A 19,629-nucleotide genomic window follows, 5' to 3' on the forward strand; every position below is an offset into this window, starting at 1 on the left:
TAGCTGGCCCACATATCAGAGCACCGGTCCTACAACTGTTCAGTGTTCAATTGTGTGTGTTTCCATCAATCGTGCAAAAATTAAGGAGGTGACACCTATAGAGAACCACCATTTTTGGGAGCACAGAGCTTGCTGTGTTTTGAGTGGAAAGCCCCCAAGTTAACCTGCACCTGTGTCTTCTTATGCAACATGTAAACTCAAGGCTGAAAAAATTGCGCTCTTTAAATTGGATTTTGAGCCTCAGGAAATAAAAGCAGGACCCACCTTAAGGCTCCTCATCATGTGAGTGGACCTTGCAGTTTAGTCAAACATTATTCTGAACAAATGACTTTGATCATTGTTACAGTTCATTTCAGAGCTTTTGTGGCCCATGGAGTTTTGGTGACACAAGTCAAATGTCTGCTGTGAATGATTGGTATCATCTAGCCTTGGTGATGTTGAGTAATATTTCTCGTGGGGCAGCAAATTACTGAATTTGACAAGAACAATAAGAAAGGAAAGAAATGGTTAATGCCAGTGATACATAACAAGCATGCACTAACAAAAGACTGCCACTGTTCTTAGACATTTATCATTTCTCTAGAGCTCTCCACCATTTAAAAACATTCACAAACTTACGAGCTTCCTGTCTCAGGTCTGACTCTGAATATATGGCCCATGCATTCATCTCCAGCAGATTAGATGACTGTGATGCACTTTGACATAGCTCCAGCTCATCAGAATGCTGCATCCAGGTGCTTAGTGGCAGTTTAAGAAAAAATAACATGTCACACCTTTTCTGAAAACACGTCACTGGCTGCCGGAATGGAATAGAATTGATTTGCTGCTTGTTTACAAATGTATTTTCTCTCATGCTTTTAGTAGTTTATACAGTAGTGTGTGTGTATGTGAGCTTTAATGGTGTCTCCAAGGTTAGGTTATTAGTGTTGAGCGTCTTTTTGTGTTTTCTATCTGATTAGTGTTTTCTATGGTTTCCTCTAAAGCCCATTGAGTCTCCCTCTGTGTGAAATGTGAAATTCAAATAACATTAATACATGTTGTGGATATGAGCACCCAAAACACCGCCCCTTAGAAATAATCACAGGTTTCATATTGTTCTTCTTCCTCTTGGGCTTTACACCTGATAAACGATAAAGCTTTCACAGCGAGTGTGGCCTTCTGATTCATCCGACTTGTGACAGTGTCTGCTTCTCATGAGTGGGTGAATAAAAGTTATTCATTATTCATGTTTCAAAGCGGCACACTGCTGGTACGTGCAGCAGCTCCAACTAAACGTGTGTAAAATGTTCAGGAAAGGACAGAAACGTGTTCGTTAGCACTTGTAATCGTTTATTTTGACACAAAATCCACAGTATTTGTTGAATAAAAGCAGATGTCATTGTTCAACATGGCAGAAAAGAGCATCGATAAAAAAAAAACTCAAATGGAAGAAACCTAAGAACCCCACCATATAAAAAAAAAGCACCAAAACATGTGAAACCAAATACATATATTTAGATATATATCTAAAAATGTGAGCGCATGGCATTGTTTGATTTTACGTCAGAGTGCGCAACAGAAATCTCTACGCTATACACCAGGATACAAAATCAACTTGATACTCATGATGACAGAAAAATGTTTAGGTGTTTATATCGACACATATCATGTCAACGAATACCAACGACACTCGACTTTGGCCTCATAATAAGCGACAATGATTCAACAGCACGACAACACGCGGCTTGCGATAACTCCCCCACACGTAGCACACTGAAGAGCTGCAGGTAGAATTGCACAAAGATACCCTCAAAGAACACCACATGTTGTAGTAATATTAATGGGAACTATTCCACACACGATCACGTACAGATACGGCTATAAATCCTGTGCTTCCTGTCGCGGCAGGAGTAAGAAGGAGAAGTGTCACAAACAGCCTTGAGTTTTCCCGCCACAGCAGGTATTTCATGTTTTGTTGGTTCCTTTGCAATCTAGTTCAGCCGAGAGTGTGGCCTCTCTGTGCGTTGTGTTGTTGTTGTTTTTATTTCTTCCGTTCATCAATTCTTGGATTACAAAATAACGTCAGTACAAATATAGAGTAGATACTATCTCGACAAGGAAAAGTAAACAGTCCTTTGCAGTCAAAACTCAGCGAGGTAACAGTCTAGTATCAGGCCTTGGCCTTCACTGTGGAAACGGGGGGGGGGGGGGGGGGGGGTCGGGCGTTTTCTCCGTTCACACTTAACCAGCTCCACAGACACTGAACTCAGTTTGGCTTCTACGTGAAATCATAGTCGGGGTAAAACTGACTCCGGTTTGTGAATCTCGTGTTGCATTGAAGTCACAGAACATGTGTTTTTCAAATGATCGTCGTAAAACGCAGGTCGTTCAATGGAACTTTCAGAATCATAATCAACTTCTCTATTCTGCTCTGCATGAAAGTCCAGTGCAAAATAACAGATTTTAGGATTTTGTATACAACTTTATTTCCTACCTCTGATGTTTCCTCAACAAGATAATTAAAAAAACGTTTCATTACCACGTAGGGCAAAAACATGTAGATTTAAAGATACTATACAAATTCATAAAGCCAGTGAATGTTGTGCACTACAAGCTACACAACAAAAACCAATACAAGTAATTCTCACAATGTGTTTTTCTAGTATACATGATCTCACAGTACTTTTACTTTATTCTGTATAATTCTGCCTTCATTAATTCAGCCTTTTAGCTAAAGATACAACTTAATACAGTTAATCAAAGACTATTTTGATAATTTGCATACAATAATATTTTAGGGTTTATGGAGCCATTTCCTCCACTAACATCCTTAATTCATCATTATCTGTACAGAACAAATGTAAATGGGTCTTTCTTACAAAATGCAGTCGTTTTGCTCCTTAACGTTACAGCTAACGGAAATACTACATTTATTATTATTTAACATATAAGTCAGTGACAAATAAAAGCATTCTTTTTTTTTTAAACAATAAATTAATCACAAATATAGAAAACAAATTACAGTTAATGCCATGCAAATAAAGCAAGGGTTTAAGTTCTTGCTAAACTCTTGATGTGGAATAAAGAATACAACTTGGGTTTAAAATGATGATGGCTTCATATTTTGTTTTATTTATCAAGAACGGCAGAAGAGAGTTTGAGGAATCAAAGGAAAAGACAAATGTGTGGCTATGTGACTCAAACGTAATGATCATCAATGAGAGACACAAACCAGGTCGAAGGTAAAACTTAGATCGGAGTTCGCACTTGGGAGAAACCTTAAGCCAAAGGCATTTCAAAAAAAGACCCCGCTGTGTTATGTACAATCGAGGGCCTCTGCCGGCACAGCTCACGGATTCATAATGAAGAGGTAAATGTCTTTTTTCACAACAGTCCATTTCCTATCAACCAGCATTGACTAGAATAAGGAAAAAAGTGTGAACACTATTGCTAAATACTATTTTTGCAAGTCTCACGTGTACTGCGTATATTTTATAAAGAGACTGCCGTAAGCACTGCTAGAAAAAACGCTGGATGTACGACTACAGACAATTTACAGAAAAACAAACATTCACATAGCAGCATTAAAAACTACTGTATGCCGAACAAAAAGTCTATTTTCATCCAGGCACCATATACGTGGATCTTGGAAAACCTCTAGACTAATGAAAGTGAAAATTGTGATCTTTCTTTGAGCTAAAGCTAAAAAAATGGACAGCAGCCCAAAGGCTTTTCTTCTGATTTGTCACCTCTGTGAGTCACAAGAGCCTCGAACAGAGAAGATCCAGATGACAAACTGCAACACAACCTGCAACACAACCTACTTCCACTCCCCGGACACACATGATTTGTCTTTGACCAATAAAAGGTACCGCGGAGAGGAATAAACGTTTCCCGCCCGCAGAACTACAAATGACTCAAAACCTTCAGGCAAGGCGTCGTCCCACTGAGCCAAGGACACAACGAAGTGGCCTCGAACCATTGAGCTACAGAGACACTTAAAACAAACCACAGCAGGACAGACATGGTCCCCTCCTCTCCCTGACACTCGATCTCTTCTCCAGGACATTTTGGTACTGAGGATCAATCACAAGAGAACACGTGCTGCTCCTGCTAAGCAGCACTGAGACCAGCCCTCACGTCATCCTGGCACATACACAGAGCATCAATCAAAAGGTTTCACGCTCCGCCAACAGGCAGAGACGTCAGTGACACACGCCGTGCGACTGAAATATCAACCGACCAGTGGTTTTATATACAAACCAGGACACGCCTAGAGAAAAAACATCTCAGATTAGTCACATCAGTTTTCAAAATAAAAGAGGCAAACTGTCTGCGACTTTAAACCCTCATTTCATGCATTTACAACTTTTTTTTTTTTTTTTACCTCCGCCAATGACATCATGTTTTCTTCTGTGAATGTTTTTTAATTAACAGAATTACACAAAAACCACAGGATGAATTTCCATGAAAGGATGTGGTATGGATCAGGGAAGAAACCATTTCATTTTGGTGTGGATCAAGGATTTCATTCCTCTTTCCTTGACACTGTTAAAAGTGCAATTTCTTTTTCTTTTTTGTAAATTTTTGGGATTGTTTTTCATAGAGATCTATATGTAAAAAAATCTGACATATGACATAGAGTGCTAACATCTATGAACAGGTTGACACCTTCTGTTTACATGGTGTATGTATCTGATCTCAATATGCATTCAGATGATAAAGTGGCCAATCAGCTTTGGCGGAGGCACACGCTCTCCAAGACAGCATCACATTTTAAGATCAGATCCTCAAAGCCCACGTCTGCCACTTTGCGTTGCCTTTTCCAGACTCTATCAGTCGAGCAACATGCGATAAAAAATCTCCGTAAAAATCTCCAATATATATATCTTTTTTGTTTTGTTGTTGCAATACATAACCTTTTACATTCATGATCACTGACGAGATTAGGCTTAAAGTTTCTGCCTAGTTCAAAAACTCAACGTTCCCAATTGCCCTGCAAAAAGAAATGGCAACGGCCAAACAGGAACATGTTAGAACACGTCCAAAGTCAAACAGTCTGGTAATTATGCTGAACATTCATGTAACAGTCTGAAACATCAAAGTATAATCATTGTAAAGCTTTGCCACCCATACATTTTGAAATCAATGTTTGCACCCTCTCATTCCTTAAGGGAACTAAAGAAGACAACACACACACACACACACACACACACACACACACACACACACACACACACACACACACACACACACACACACACACACACACACACACACACACACACACACACACACACACACACACACACACACACACACACACACACACACACACACACACACACACACACACACACACACACACACACACACACCTTGTATCAGTCACAATAGATGCCTTCAGTCATTATTTCCTCTGATAAACAGAGGGAACAGGCTGGTGAAAGTAAAAAGTCACCGACAAGAAATAGAACATCTGGAACGTTTTTGTGAACAATAATTGAGTTTTAAAAAAAATCAGAAGCCACTAGATTAAAAGATATAACGCCTGTTTTTCTTCTGCCCTGTTCCAAATAAACTGTTCCACTATCTTCATGTACTTTAAGACTTTAAGAATGTTATTTATACAAATACGGTTACAGATTCTGATCAAATAGCAAATAGAACATGGTATACTGCTATTCTACCGCTGAAGACAGTGGTTCCAAACATGTACGACCCCGTAAATCAAAGGAATATTTTGTTGAGATCCATCTTACATTGCATAAGTCGATAAGTTGAGAGCAGCTCAAACCAAATATAGATTTTTCGCTCCTCAGATTGTTTACAATCAGGAAAACATTGGAAAATTAGCACATAATTCTGAATGGTCGAACGCGTTCTTCTTTTTTCTTATTGGGTCAATCCTGTCATGACTCTTTTGAGGGGCCCCGACCCCCAGGTTGGGAACCACTGACTATTTCACTGACAACAGCTAAAATGCTTTTTTAGCAAGCAGAGAGATCAATAAGTAAAGGGTAAAGGGATGTCGTCACTAAGCTACCTCTGAAAACTGATTTGGTTAGCATGTGGGGAAACAAAGGAGAAAGAGAATGAAACAACTCATTAGCATTTCATCACTCTCAAGAAAAAGTTTTCTCCTAAACCACGAACCAAATCAACCAACTACAAAATGCGACTTTCAGGTTCTCGTTTGAAATAAAACACAGAGACAACAGGCGGATCTATTCCGCTTCCTGTCTCTCGGCTCGTAAACCACAAAGACCTGCAAGACTGAGGTGATTCAACTTTTCACCTGCAAGTCTTGATCTGTATTGAAGCCGTTCACCATAAACATCTCACTTTGTTCCACTGGTTCAAACTCACTGGCCGTCAGCCTACGAGGCCTCCACCGTCTTCTGGGCGCCACGGGAGGAGGAGGAGACGCGGCCGCGCTGCCCGGCGCAGTCGTCCGAGAGAGGCGACCGCCCGCCGGCCTTCGCTCGGTGGGAACAGTCCAGGCTGTCGTGAAGCACATCCTCCCTCTCCTCCCCCTGCACAGCCTCTTTCCCTCCTTCACCCACATGCCCCTTCTGCAGTTCCTCTTCCTCCTGCTCCTCCCTCTTCACGCGGCAGCGACACACCTCGATGCCCGAGTCACCCGTCAGTCGTCTGTGCCGGAAGTGATCCTCCTCCTCGTCTTCCTCTTCCTCTTCCTCTTCTTCCAGCTTCTTCTCCCCTTTGCTGCTGCTACGTGTGAACGTGGCCACATGTGAGGAGATGAGCACCTGTTTGGGGGGAGACAGCGTGGGCCTGGGGGTCGGACCGTGAGGTGAAGCATCTTCTTCTTTCCCTCTCTGGACAGCCATGATTCCAAGTGGGTCTGAGAGGATGAGAGGATGGACCTGACCAGGAGGGAGGGAAGACAACAGGGTGAGGGGAGAAAGCGGGAGGCGAGACGGCTGTGAAGGATGTGAGAGCAGAGGAAGGGAAAACGATGGACGCGAGTTTTCTTCACGGCCATTAGAGGAGCATCTCTGCACGGGTACGACGTCTGGAGCGGCCGCTGGTATAACATCACGCTGAAGCTGCAATGGAAGTGACGGGGAAGGAGTGGACGGAAAGGTGGCGCCTACCCTTGGCACGATGGCAGAGTCGCCCCAGGCTTCGCTGGGCGTGGAGATGTGGCTGCTGTCGTACGTCTCGTCTGTCACCTGGAAGGAGAAGGAGGTGCTCGAGGGGGAGGTGAGGGAGCACGACTCGCAGGAGCAGCTGGTGTAGTTGTCAGAGCTCTGGGAGGACGTCATGCCGCTGGGGCCGGGGCCATGGTAGGGAGGGCAGGGGTTGCGGTGGTGGGGGTGATAGGGGAAGGAGGAGCTCGGACCCCCCATGCTACCACCCTGCAGGGCGAAGACGGAGCTGTAAGGCGGAGGAGGGGTGCAGGGCTGTGCCGCCACCTCCTCGTAAGAGGGCAACTTGAAAGAAGCCAGAAAACCTGTGAGGAAAGAGACATCAGCTCAGATGTGGCGTCTACTCCCACGTTTACTAGGATGAGAGTGTTTTTTCAAATTGTGAACAAACCATTACAAAAATACTAAAACCACTAATTTACACAAACAATTAAAGGGAAGATAAAACCTGATAAAGCCTCTGAGCTGGATACCGCCATTGTTGTCCATAAACTCCACAAACACATTGACGAGCCAGATTGCACTGCTACAGCAAATATTGACGAGAGCACTAAATGTAGCAAGGACACAAACTGACCAAATAAAAAAATAAAGAAATGACTCAAGTGTTTTAATAAATAAACAAATGCATTAATTAATAATAAAATAAATACAATTTTGTACATTTCATCTTCATTTCTTTTTACCTTTTTATTTGCTTCTGTATTTCTACATGTATTAACCAATCAACAGGAGTTATAACCAGGGTAGCAACTAATAAAACCACTAAAAGGCGTATCTCAATGTAGGTGTGGAAAACTGAACCTTCACAGTTGTTTTCAATATATAAAAACACTGTATTTAACATAACTCAACCCCTTTGCATCATTTTAAACCTGTTTACCCTGTGCATCCAACCCGTGTGTAGAGCTGCACTAACCACTGGGGAACACAAAGTGAACGTACTGAGGTCCAGCATTGAGGAAGGGTAGTTGCAGGCTCCGTTATAGGCGATCAGATTGATCTCTCTCTGTCTCTGCTGCTGCTGGATCCTCAGCTTGGCCCGGCGGTGGCGGAAAGCACAGAAACAGCTGAAGAGGATCAGCAACGTCCACAAGAGCCAGAACCCTGCAGCAAACAGGAAATGAACACAAAGGTTCACCATGATGAAAAACTAACATGGTGGATTCTGTCTGTTATCCGAAGTACAGCTACTCGGGTTACACAGAGGCATTAAGTGTCGTTATGGATATTTAATTTGTTTATGGTTGATTTTATTATAATATCAACTTTCAGATAAAGAACTTAAAATGGGTAATTAATAGCTGCTTTTATTTTATTATCATGGATAGATGGTTTATTCATTATTAAAAAGAGATGATGAATAATTTGGGGGGAAAAAGATAAAATTTACATGAGTCAATATTGAAAATGTAAAATTATGGCATAATTACCTGTAAGTTTAAAGAGTGATTTTTGTTCCTGGAGGTTGTCGTTTTAAACTCTAAATGAAAAACTCTTGAAAATCAGAATTAGCATTATATCTATATATATTTATATTGCTACTGTGTTGTGTCAAACTTCAAGTTTCAAAGTCAAATTATCATGGCAATTTATAGCTTAAAAATGATTATTGTTACTTTAACATTTAAATGTGTATGGAAAGATAAGGCCTAAAAAAGCTTTATCAAAAAAGTAATAATGCAATGATCACAATGTCAAAGATATTCATTTACACTGCTATTGTCATTCAATAGCAGTGTAAATCTTTTTGAAACTTTAATGTAGGTGTAATTTTAACCAACATGAGAATAATAATTTGGAAACTATATTTAATGTCACTATCTGGTTTTGCAGGTGTGATGTTTGGGCTGAATGGATGAAGATTTTCTGACCGTTTCTTTGACCAAGAGTGAACGGGTGAATGATTGTATTAACAAAGAATAGCTCATCTACATATTGTGGTCGGACACATCCTGCCAATAGAGCAGAAATCCAACCAAAGGCCAAACAATTCTTTCAATCCTGTTCTGTTAATATGTGAAAGCAATGAACGCAAACATCAGAATTTTACACTTCAATGTGTCACAGCAGTGGGAGCTGGTCAGTGACACAGAGGAACAGAGGTCAGGTTGACTCACACCAGAGTTCATAATAGTAGGTACAGCAGCCTGTCTCTCCGCAGCAGTGTCCCGTCTCACACAGGTAACCTGGACTGCTGTTGACTCCGGGACAGTACTTTGGGCTGACTATAGGCCGGCTACCAGATCCCCTGTGTGGCTTCACCACCTGGTGGACAAAACACAGCATCACACCGTCACCACAGTGGAAAATGAAGGCACAGCACAAGGACAGTCGAGATGGTGTCTTGGCATTGCTATGATTTTCCCCATTCGTTCTCAACCTTTGCCACATAACTCAAGGTCCACTGACTTTTTATTAAACATTTCATCTCCATATCATAGTTGTTGAATTAGCTATAATTTTGCATATTTAAATATTAAATATATATATTAAGATTCATTTGGAGTTGTATTAGCATTCATTTAATTAAACCAATATTCACCCCCTGCAATAGTCAATAGTATGTCTGCTGTGAGCCTGAAACTGTACCAGAGCTGATAGTAGCAGAACCAATCGGCTTAGAGAAGAAATATTTGGGTTTTGGGTTATTACCTCATTACATCATCACTTTGTTTGAAACATTTTGTTTTAGCTTCTGTTCCTTTAGGGGACTGCTTCGGATAAAGCCCACTCTGCAGGAGGTGCAGGAAGTGGTCAACCACTTCCTGCACCTCTTGCTTTACTTGTCTTTGTTTGGGGGCAGTGGCAGACTATAGCTGCTAGGGGGAGCATTCTTCAAATGTAAGGCATCATGACATCACAATGATGCACTGGCGTTTCAGGAGCGGTGTTTTAAACAGAGGTGGGGGGGACTTTTGGTTGTTTAACTTTGAAAATCGTTTACTTTGACCAAAAAATGACTCGATAGAGGAAAGAAAAACTGAAAAAAAACCACAATATGTCTCCTTTGAAGACAGTAAATGCTTTGCAGAGGGTGATAACTCACTATAAACAAATCCTTTCATGTGAATCCATCGCTTATTAACCAAAGAATATCGATCAGAGCGGCTTTAAGAATGTGTTATAAAATGTCTATGTTGTACAGCAGCGACGGGTCAAGGCTAAATGAGGCTGAACAAAGCTCCCACCTTATTCACTGTGCGCGTGTTGGTCTCCTTCTGAGAAACAGCCACCTAAAATGAGAAATGAAAACATCCCTGTGAATTTAACACTTACATCTCAGTCATTAGCATATCACTGTGAACCTAACCCAGACATTAGTTATATAACGTTGCACACATCGTTATCATATATGTTCAGTGTGTCGTTGAGCTCAGGCAGAATCATAACTCGCAGTAATATTGCAGCAGGAGGAGGTTTTTCTAGATCGGCTGTGTACATAGTAACCACACATGAAACTCTGAAGTGCCAACAGATGATCATGCATCGCCATGGCAACCACCGTGGTTACGCTGGGAGGCTTTTTTTTCACACGTGTTGACAATGTGTTATTTCATCTAGTGGTGTGAGGCTTGTGTAGTAGTGGCTTGAAGGTCGAGCTCAGTACCGTGGCAGCTTCGGTTCCGTCCAGCCCCTGCAGGGACATGGTCATCTGGAAGAGACGGAGACACGCACCGGTTAAGATGGAGAAATGACACCATGTAAATTCACTCTAATCAAGCATGACCAAAAAAAAAAAAGTCCATTAAATTATTAGTTTGCAGTCTGGAGACGCTGGCTGCAACACACACATCCACCCACGCAAACGCACACGCACACACACTTGTGGCCCTTCAAGTGGATGAGAAGGTCAATGGCTTTATAATGTGACCTATGTCTCCTCTGAGTGTTGAGGAACCTAACAGAGGACAGCAGCTCCCAGACACACCTCAAAAATCTTGTATATTCTCTCTCCATCTCTCTCCTCGTGTCTTGAAATGTGTTCTTTTTTTTGTTGATCAACGAATCAACATCCTGCAGCATCCTGGTTTCTATAAAACTCCCCATTAGTGAATGATCATATACATGTGTGTCTCTAAATACTACCTGCAGTGGTAATGAATACCACTGTTGCATGTTTGTGCTACGCCTCTTTAAATACCGTGCCGGCCCACTGGGAGTAAAAGAAAAAAATGTGTGTGTTGCTAGATGAGGGGCCACTGTCAAAAAAACTATGGGGAGACAATGGGGGCCCACTGCCTTGTTTGATACCACGCCTATAGTCACGTTTTGTGTGTGTGTGTGTGTGTTAGTGTGTGTGTGTGTGTTACTGTGTGAAAGTACAAAGTGACAATATGCCACATTTCAGGAGGCAAATATCTACAGACTCCACTCTGAGGCTGCACATCCCATCCCCTGAACGCTACTGCAAAGCCTCTGACTCCCGATGTGCAGGATGAGAGTTTACGTCTCTGGGATGTATTGGCTTCATTTCTGGAATGTGGGAGGAAGCGGAGACTTGTCGTCCATCTTTATACACAGTCTACGATGTCAGCCTTCAGCTTAGAGACACCCATGTTTGCTATTATAGATCATTTAAAACTGTGCGTAGCAAACGGCAGCACCTGATGCATCCACAGGTTGAAACTCGTGCAGAAAACTACACAACACAACTTTACATGACAACTTGGTGGAGGAGCAACGTCCAATCAAGGACAAACAGGCGCCAAAAACGCGGCTGGCACTGCAGCCTGCAGAGCTCGGGACAGACACTGCCAAATACTGATCTGATGGCAGGCAGCACTATATGTGAGAACACATATTCTTCACTGCAAATAAGGATGGGTACATTTTTGAAATGACCGTGAACAAAATATTCAATAACGTTGGATTTATTGCAGAATCTCTCTCATCAAAGAAGCAGCAGCTTCGGTAGTTGGCAGTTTTCAATATTCTGTGCTACAAATACATAATCAAGTGACTGCTTTTAGATGAAGCACCATTTCATGTTTGTTATTTTAAATCTTTTAAGGCCCAACAGTTTCCTTAAGAGACCACATGTAAATTCACTAGATACATATTATTTGGATCCTTCCCGTAAGTTCCCTGGTAATCCATTCAGTAGTGTTTGTGCAGTTCTGCTAAACACCAGCCAAACTAATGCCAATGTAAAAAAACATATCCCTTAAATAAGAGATTTCTGTAAGTTGATCCCTGACATGTGCAGAACACAAGATAAAAGCTGAAGAGATGAAACAAACCATCAAACAAAACCTCGGGTACTTCAACACCGAGCTTCTATGCTGTTACGAAAGTCAAAGTCATGAGAGGAAATATTCAGGCGTCAATGTCGAGCCGAGTTCCTGTGGTGAGCCCACCGCACTGCGCTGAGTACATACACGAGTGTCAGGAGATCATTCGGGCTTCCCCAGAGACCACCGACTAACCACGAATGATTTCCACCTCTGAGTTCCCACAGGTCTCGACTGCAGCTAGTGTCATGAAAGGGAAACGTGAGAGAGGCTGAACAGGATGTCTGTGTCAATTTCTGTAAACTGCCAAAGTAACAGTATTTGGTGAAAGGTCACCATCTGGATGTTAGAGGGAGGGAAGGGACCACCGGCACAGAAAACTAAATCTGATGTGATGAAGTCAAGTTAACGTCTGAGGATGTTAAACCATAAAACTGTGGTGTATATTTATGACGGTGAGGTTAAGGTCTCTCACTTTAATGCAGGAGTGATCCGCTGTCATCTTGTGGATCGAGGTGAGACCCCCTATCACTGTGACCCTGTTCAGGCCGGATATCAACGAGTGATCCGATCACAAGTGGTCAGCACCAGGAACAGGTCTGAACGCAGCCGAATGGGCAGTAAAGAGTCCTGAGATCAGATCAGAGGGGGTCCGGGACACATGTGGACACATTCTTTCCGCTGTGTGAAACCCAATGTGTCCTGAGGACCACCCACCCAGCGCGCTTCCTCTGACCTGCTCCAGTTTTACATGGAATCTCATTGTCCATAGGTTGATTTGATCGAAGCCACCACCACGATATCGACACTGACCACACCGTAACGAGAGAGAGAGAGCGAGAGAGAGAGAGAGAAGTTAGGAGGCGCTGAAAAAAAAAAGGTGATATTTTGGCAATGATCACAAACTAATCAGTGTATGGGGGTTGATGAGAGTGAAGGAGTTTCAGTTCATAGTGAAACTGTAGCAGGTCAGGGTTAGGGTTAGGGTTAGCTGACTGGGCGGTCCTTCATTTGTGGGTCCAGGACACATCTGGCCTGGTGTGATCGGATCGCCAACAGACCTGAGGGAATTCACACCTGAACTTCAGGTCCACTTGTGACTGGATCACAAAAAACACATGTTTACCAGGCGTGCCGTGTACGGGGTCAGTGGTCAAACCACATCTGGAGGAGGTCTGGGGCTCAATGTGGCCACCGGTGTGAAAGATATATAGTTTCACAGTGATCCCAAGCCTTTCTACGCCTCTCAGTGTCCCTGTGTTTCGTTGTGTTTGGTCACTCTATCAACACTGACCAACAGTTTAATGTGGTGCATTCACACACGTATTTAATGATGGTATCACTCAGGAAGGATGTTATTAACAGGGTGTGGACAGGGCCTCCGACAACATGAGAACCAACTTCTTTAAAATCTCTTAATTTCTAAATCCGCCAAGCAAAAGTGAAATTAAGTTGAGGAACAAGCTGATATTTCCATGGAAGCAACTAAATGTTTTTGTCGTGGTTCAACTAAATTATATTTGTGGATCGATCTGTTTTTCTCTGATTACACACTATTATTCTCGGTAGTAATATGATGACCATTTATCCCTGACTTTTTAAATTCTTATACTTAGATTGTCTAATATTGTACTTTCTTGAGCCAAAGGAGCCAATTTAATACAATTTCATGTGAGACTCAGTTTTGATTCTTGAGAGATTCAGTTTGTTTTGTCTCTGCATGTGGAATAATTCAGTTTTTTAAAATGTTTCACAATCATGTCCAGCCTTCGTCTGTGGTCTGCCTTCACCCAGTGCATTCAGCTGACTGGAACCATGTAGAGGCCCACTCAACCCAAACCTCTGCCCTGAACCAAAACCAAAACCATCACACCATGATAGCACCATCATCATTCTAAATCACTTTCTCATTCGTGTCCTGCACAGTGAGTCCCTCTTACTGGGGGAAACCTTAACAGTGGCCTATAATTAGCAGTTGTTCCACTGACCCCACCATGACAGACTCTCTTTCTTTCCACTGACTACAAGCAAACAAATGACTGACTTCACTCAACACCAACCATTTCACTGCAGTGGAGCAAATATACAACTGTGGCCCTGAGACATGGGCCAACAGAAGAAGAGATGGAGGAAGGAAAAGAGAATCCAACAGCAACATCAACAACAACAACAACAGGCAGGAGATGAGAAGCATGTTGCTCTGCAGAGTCACTGAAGCCCAGCTTGTTGACAGCAGTGTATGTTTGCGTCTGTGTGTGTGTGTTTGTGTGTGTGTGTGTGTGTGTGTGTGTGTGTGTGTGTGTTTTTGTTTGTGTGCGTGTGTATGCGTGTGTTTTACCTCCTCAGCCTTCAGCCCGAGGCAGAATGTCAACTTATTCTCAGGATCCATGTCTGGAGCTGAATACCGAGCCGAGCAGAGGAAATAGAGCCGCAGAGGTGGGACGCTTCTCGGTTAGACCCCCATCACCGCACCGCTGTCCCACTCCACCACAGACACGGCGGCCTCTCCATCCGCCATTCCCCCGGACAGACGCATGCACCGACGGACTGACGGACGGAGGGATGCCCCCCTCTCCCGGTGTGAGTCTCGGGGACGGGGCGGCGTGCTGTCACGCTGCAGACGGTCGGGTGGTGGAGGCGAGTCGCTGTAGTGGGATGTGGAGGTTTCACGCGTTGTTTTCACTGGGAGGCTGGAGCTGGGCATGATGTCATGCTTCTCCAACCCACTAACGACTTGTACGGCAGCGCTGCGGCTTTGATTGGCCGGAGCTCCCAGCAACAGCCGCTCAGAGGCCGCCTCAGCCAAGGACCTCAGCCGGGCCCAGTCCACACACACTGGTGCTCTGACCCCCAGGACCACCGCTGGACCACTGGGCCAATGAGCCACTAAGCCACTTTACGTGTATGACATGGTACTGACACATGATTACAACCATGATGTGTACAAACCGTTTGCATAGTGAGAGATAATATTAGAAATACAAAGTTGACCTATACTACAGTTATTATTATTATTATTATTATTATGATGATGATGATTATTATATTAATATTATTATTACTTGTAGTAGTAATAGTAGTAGTAGTATTCATTTACATTATGAAGAATTCTATCCCAACAGTGTTGAATTATAGTTCATCATATTTCACTTGTGGTGTATTTTGAATCAGCTGCAGATTCTTACTTTATGCAATAAGCTACTACATTCATCAGGAATTAGGTCTGAGCGATAGATCAAATATAAATTGTCAAAAGTTATTGTTATAATTATTATAATTATTATCTTTATTCATTTATAATATGTAGAATTGTGTCCCCAACAGTGTCTTAACAGTCAGTGTCTCCTTGTCGTGAACCACTGGTCTGTTTTGAGTCTGGTCACATTTTATTTTAACATTAATATCTTATCAAGTACAATACTGTATGCATTTGGAAATATTCCAGGCACAAATGAAATGTGAATTAAAATCAACTGTTCTTTAAGGTGTATTCAGAAGTAACGGTAAAGGTGAAATACTTTTTTTAGTAGTATCACGTAGTTGCATATCATAGCGTAGCATTCAACCCAATGACAGGTTATACCCAAATAATCACAAGAGGGCAGCAGAGTACACAATGTCGCTTTTTGAGTGACGTTTGTCTGCATGTGAAGTAAAATCACATGCAAAAGTGTGTGCGTGTGTGTGTGTGTGTGTGTGTGTGTGTGTGTGTGTTAGTATGTATTAACCATACCATGTTTTATATGATCCATCCATCCATCTGTTTAGGGGCTGGGGAAGATATCAGGTGACCTTTTGCTAGAGTCTAAATTTGTGATAAAGCTTTTATACCAATTAATCAATAATTTAAAATATAACATTTCGAGGGGTTTTCAAACAATTAGTTGGGTTTAAACTATTAAAGTAGTTTTGATTGGAATTTTGCTTGTGATTCTATATTTCGGACAAAAATAGATTTATCCTGAGAGAAATAAGAGGTGAAAAAGCTGCTTCTCTTTTTAAATATTGGATACTGCATTTATGTCTATATATGTTTAAAACAGTATAATCATATAAGTAACCCCTACCTCAGTTAAATAATACACTCTGAGTCACTGTAATTTTCTCAGGCATTGTAGAGAAGTTGTTTGGTCAGCTGTCTTCACACACGTACGCTTCCCCGGACCACATGGCCACACACATGTACACGCAGACCCGCACACAAGAACAACAAACACTATTCAAAGGGTCACAGGAAGGTGTATCTGCAAAGTTTCATTTACTATTAATAAATACACCCTGCTGTGCCACGTGGACAAATGAAATATTTGCACGATTTCATGCAGAGCTGCTGGGAATCAAACGTCCACGTCGACTACCATGAGGCAATGTGAGACTGTCATATAAATTGGAAGCAACTCAAAATGAAACTCAAGAGTGGAGAGACATGTGATTTACACTGTGCAATTATTACTCATGCTGATTACCTCACAGCTCCATGATCTGAGGAATTTGTGGCTTGCACACAGTGCGACCCGGCATGAACTAAGTGAGATGTGGCCGTGGAGCACGTCCCTCTTCCTTATCTCATGTCAGAGTCACCAACCTCTCTCTGTCTACGCACAGGGAGCAGCTGCTGTGCAAAGCCTGAACACAAATGCACAAACACGTGATGATATTACAGGTCCTTTTGTTTCAGGAAAGATATTTTTCCTAAAGGAAGCAGGGTATTTTTCGTTGGATTAGCAGTTTCCCTCACACAGATTCTAAGTTTGTATTCAAACAGCAACAGTTTTAAAGTGACAGTTTAATAGAGATTTGGATCAATATTTGTTTGGCACTGAACCAGCTGACACATGTGATGTCTAAAAGGTTCGGTTACAACCACCAAACCATTGCTTGGCACAGGGTGTTCTATTAGCTCAGCAAGAAGGTTGTGTTTCTGTTTGCTTTCTTTTAGTTAGCAGAGTTATGCAAGAAATACTGGACTGATTATCACACAACCTCGGATTGGAAAGATGCGGTGTGGGTCAAAAAGGAATCCAGTAAATGTTGTGTCGATCCAAGTCAGGGGTTCGGATCCGGTAATATTTTTTCGGTCGCTTAAAAATGACAAGATAGTGATTTCATGGAAGAATAATTCATGGATCTTAAAAGGCATCAGGCATGTTTTAAGTGACTAATTTGTGTGTGTGTGCAATTTGGTGCAGATCAAAATGAAAAATCTGGATCTAGTGAATTTAAATGTGATATCATGAGTGGACTGGTGAGCCTTTGTGGAGGTATACACTTTATTCAGTGGCATTCTACTTTGGCTGTGAGGTTTTGCCCTGCCTAATGTTATTTCTTATTAACCTGTTAGTTACAAAATGTCTTTCATTATCCTTTGAAATACAAATACATGAATTTACCATTTTAATTCCAAACAGCATGAATATCAAGTGCTTGTGCAGACGTTTCCACTGTGACAGTTGCACTCATGTGCCTTCCTGTTATTTTGTGAGAGTCTACATGCATCCCAGGCCCAAACAAAAGAGTTCACTCTGCAGACAGACACATGGAGGTTGTACATGACAGTGAGGAATTCCTCCTGTGCTTTCAGTGGGTGCTTAGTTGTTTTGAAACCTGCCCGTCAACTGACAAGTCACAAGTCACGACAATGATGTTACTCTGGAACGCACGTATGTATAAAAACACATGTTGTGCCACTTTAAACTTCCCTTTTCTTGTAATGTCCACAAAGAAACCAACAGAGCTGAATAACTCGTCAGTGCCTGGAAATTGTAAAGTGGTCAGGTGCTGCAAAAAAAACATGCATCTGTCTGCACTTACCACATCGTCAAGTCACATCCTGTGCCTCAAGGACATGTGACATTTGAAAATGCCACTGTCAGTGACAGCACGCTGCACAATGCATCCCCGGCGGGAGGGAGAGAGGAATTCCATATTCTTTGCATTATTGCAGGCCATTTTTCCAGAGTAATGACCTCGCACTGAGCACGTTAAATTACATCCTTTCTGTTTGTCTTTTGCTCAGCGTGTGCCTTTGATAACATGTGCACGTCTCCCTGGGCTCTTTCTCAAGGCCCCGCTTTGCACCGCACTGGACTTGTTATTCTAAACCGTGCAAAGGCTCCGTATTTACAAGATAATTCCTGCTCAAGTTCAACAATGTGGCTGTCGGCACATTTTCTGTCTGCTCTGGTGTTTTCAGACAAACACCACTGGAAGAATCAGACACGTTCAGAGTGCAGATATCTATGAGTTTGTGGAATTTGGTGCGGATTGATTGATTTTAAGGGGGCTCCCCCGAGTGAAATTGTGAAGTGTATAGATTTACATCACGCCCGATATATAAGAGTCCTTTACTCTACAGTGAGCAGTAACATGTTCGTCATTGTATTTTATGTCTTCCATGTTGCGTACATCTCACCCTGAGGATTTTGGACACTCTTGTAAAAAAAAAATGAAGTCATTTAAGTACACTGTAAAAAGTGACTGTTTTCAGGCTCAGTGTGACTGTTTTGTTTAGGGTTGTTGCCTGCGTTTCCATGGCGACGTCGTTGTCAGTCAAGTTGGATTCGACCACACCCCCGAAGTCCTGTCGCAGAATCAGATTAAATCTTGTGTATACACCGGTAGAATGTTTTCTTTTACTTTAAACCTTTGAATAACAAAAAAAACTCCTTCAGAATTTTGAACACGTGGCCGTCTCTTACCTGTCCCTGTCACCTGACGTCCAGCGTGAGGCCTTCAGGTTGTCCCCTGCCTGATCCTCCTGCAGCTGTCGAGGGTTAAAGCCGCCCGAGTCCCCGGATCAGCTTCCGTGGCCTCTTTGTTTGAAGGGCGACTGCAGTGTGTTATCATTGGCATTGTAAATCAGCTGTCCCCGTGCTAATACACCACAGCTGTCAAACAAGAGGAGACAGAAACTATTCCTCCGATGTTTGTCGAAGGATCTGGGCGCAAACATTTGTCATTGTGTGCGGCGGCGCAGCCCAACGTCGACCACATGCAAGTCAAACACAGAGGAACATGAAACGTCGATGTATATGTCAATGCACAACCTGGGAAGGCCTCGTCCCCTCAAACAGCTCGTCTCATCCCATGTGAGTCGATTCTCTCTGGGAGAGGTTCCTTATTTTTGTTGACGTTGGCTCCAGACATGTCACTTCCACAGAAATGCGACAGTTAATGTGATTCACTGGATCTTGTGAAGACGACACAGACTCTGCTAAATAATGAGCCGCCAGTGAAGCCCTGTG

At 42.5% G+C, this 19,629-nt stretch overlaps 1 protein-coding gene across 1 annotated transcript; it reads right to left on the reverse strand.

The window, feature by feature from the left end:
• Window positions 1-1,319: 1,319 nt before the first annotated feature.
• LOC133954368 (proline-, glutamic acid- and leucine-rich protein 1-like) lies at window positions 1,320-15,099 on the reverse strand. The gene is made up of 6 exons (XM_062388749.1): window positions 14,724-15,099; window positions 10,762-10,806; window positions 10,343-10,387; window positions 9,272-9,419; window positions 8,097-8,258; window positions 1,320-7,456 (listed from the first exon to the last, which is right to left on the reverse strand). Exons 1-6 carry the CDS (start codon window positions 14,772-14,774, stop codon window positions 6,360-6,362), a joined length of 1,548 nt encoding a protein of 515 aa, XP_062244733.1. The 5' UTR covers window positions 14,775-15,099; the 3' UTR covers window positions 1,320-6,359.
• Between the last annotated feature and the right edge of the window lie 4,530 nt (window positions 15,100-19,629).

Source organism: Platichthys flesus, chromosome 5 (genome assembly GCF_949316205.1).
Source record: "Platichthys flesus chromosome 5, fPlaFle2.1, whole genome shotgun sequence".
In the NCBI taxonomy this organism is placed as follows: Eukaryota; Metazoa; Chordata; class Actinopteri; order Pleuronectiformes; family Pleuronectidae; genus Platichthys; species Platichthys flesus.